The sequence below is a fragment of the Dendroctonus ponderosae genome, unplaced genomic scaffold (assembly GCF_020466585.1).
Source record: "Dendroctonus ponderosae isolate FM_Combo_2020 unplaced genomic scaffold, Dpon_F_20191213v2 Dpon_F_20191213_6, whole genome shotgun sequence".
Classification (NCBI taxonomy): Eukaryota; Metazoa; Arthropoda; class Insecta; order Coleoptera; family Curculionidae; genus Dendroctonus; species Dendroctonus ponderosae.
Window position 1 is genome coordinate 519,378 of NW_026018814.1, and position 1,821 is coordinate 521,198.

The following is a 1,821-nucleotide window of genomic DNA, read 5'->3' on the forward strand; positions in this document are numbered from 1 at the left end:
TTTTTGCTCATTTCTCGGAGGCAAAATGAGCAAGAACGCTCATTTGTACATCATTCTAGACAGAAATAAATGGCCTTTTTAGAAAGTGAACCTTGGATGGGGAAATGTTGGCAGTTTTCTCACAAAATGCTTGAATTCAAGAAGTTTTAGATTTGCGTGGTTTTTCTTGAGTTGCAAAATCCACTTGAACATCACGCTGCTTTTTTCGAAGTTTCTCAAGAACCATTCGAGCCACAGAATTCGTTTTGGCATCGTTGGATAGAGAATTGAAAAGCCGATTCAGTCGTAACAACATGAGTGAGGAAATTCGAGTAGTTTTGACGCAGAAAGCGAAATATGAATATCAGACACTTAGGTGCAAGATTATGCCAAAATTTCATGTTTCCCGTCCCGTTTTTGCTCATATATCGGAGGCAAAATGAGCAAGAACGCTAATTTTTACATCATTCTAGAGAGAAATAAATGACCTTTTGAGAAAGTAAACCATCGATAAGCAAATCTTGGCAGTTTTCTCAAAAAATACTGGAATTGAAGAAGTTTTAGATTTGCGTGGGGTTTCCCAGAAGGATTCCTCCGAATCGCGATCACAAATCTTGATATGGTCTTCAACTTTCATCTAGCCTTGGCACGTTTATTGGAGCTTCAAACCATGTTATTCTCGTCTGAGTTTTTCAACTGATCCGGAGCGAAACAACCAGGAAACTAATAGCAATTTCAGATCGTAAACATTGTGAAAAAAACGCTAAACATTAAGTCAGACCGATCAATTTATGTGGGTAGATCGTATCGTTGGAACGCACCACGATTTAGCCCAGACCTGCTGGTCATGGTGGTCAGGGTCATCATCAGGAATATTTTAAAATGCGGAATTCCCTTGAAATGTGACTCACGTATGGGTTAAGTGAAGGATATGCGACTGATTCAGAGCATTTGCCTTCATATTCCTGCTGCCTGATCATTATTGGTTCTTTGAACATATCGGCAGCACAAATTAGATAATAACCAGCAACTTTCATCGACTAAAAATAACCTCGCTGATCAAAAACGAGAATTGCAAGCATAAAATGCTAATTACACTGATTTATGGTTTTTAGCGCTACTATGAACTTAATAATTAACAACTGGCAGGTTCATTGTTGCTCTGAAGCGTGGCGGATCGGCGTGGCGAATGAACACATTCATTTTTGCTTAAACTAATGAACCTTGCAAACTGCAAGAGATCAGCAACCAATAAGTTTTTCAACCTCAACCTTGCGATTTCATTCTAGACCCCCAAGATGCCGACAGTTCTCCCACATATTCTCCTCCTCACTACCCTCACCCTGACATGGGCCTTACCACAAGGCGCCCCAAACTCTGAGCAAGTTTGCCACACCATGACGCCCTACCATGGAGGAGGAATTCGACCGCAGGGGGGCATTAGCCCCTATGAGGTCCACCCTAGACGCCTCGGAGGGCGTGTTATGATAACAGTCACCTCAGGCCTGGGGATACCATTTCAGGGCTTCTTGATGCAGGGCCGCACCCCTGATGGGTAAGCAATCACGATCCAATCAAAGATTCGTGCGAAAAACAACTGGGGTTGCAGGCAGGTGCTTGGCCAGTTCGATTCTGCCTCGATCAACGAAGGCCATCCGCTGGACTGCCACGATCCTGCTGATTCTATAACGCATAACTCGCCCAGCGATAAGAATAGCATAGAAGTGCAATGGGCGCCGCCACCCGGCTTTGAAGGACCCGTCGTGTTCAAGTAAGTTCTTAAGTTCTTAAGTAGGGTTCTTAAGTAGAGACTTAAGGTTATGCTTAGCGTTAAGTTCGAGC

At 43.3% G+C, this 1,821-nt stretch overlaps 1 protein-coding gene across 1 annotated transcript in view; it reads left to right on the forward strand.

Moving 5' to 3' along the window:
* Positions 1-1,821, forward strand: part of LOC109541898 (putative ferric-chelate reductase 1 homolog) — a gene marked incomplete at its 3' end in the record, with an annotated part of 23,308 nt that overhangs the window by 7,837 nt on the left and 13,650 nt on the right. The window contains 2 exon segments of the mRNA XM_048667456.1: positions 1,269-1,534; positions 1,589-1,750. Of these exon segments, the coding sequence (XP_048523413.1) occupies positions 1,278-1,534; positions 1,589-1,750 (419 nt within the window).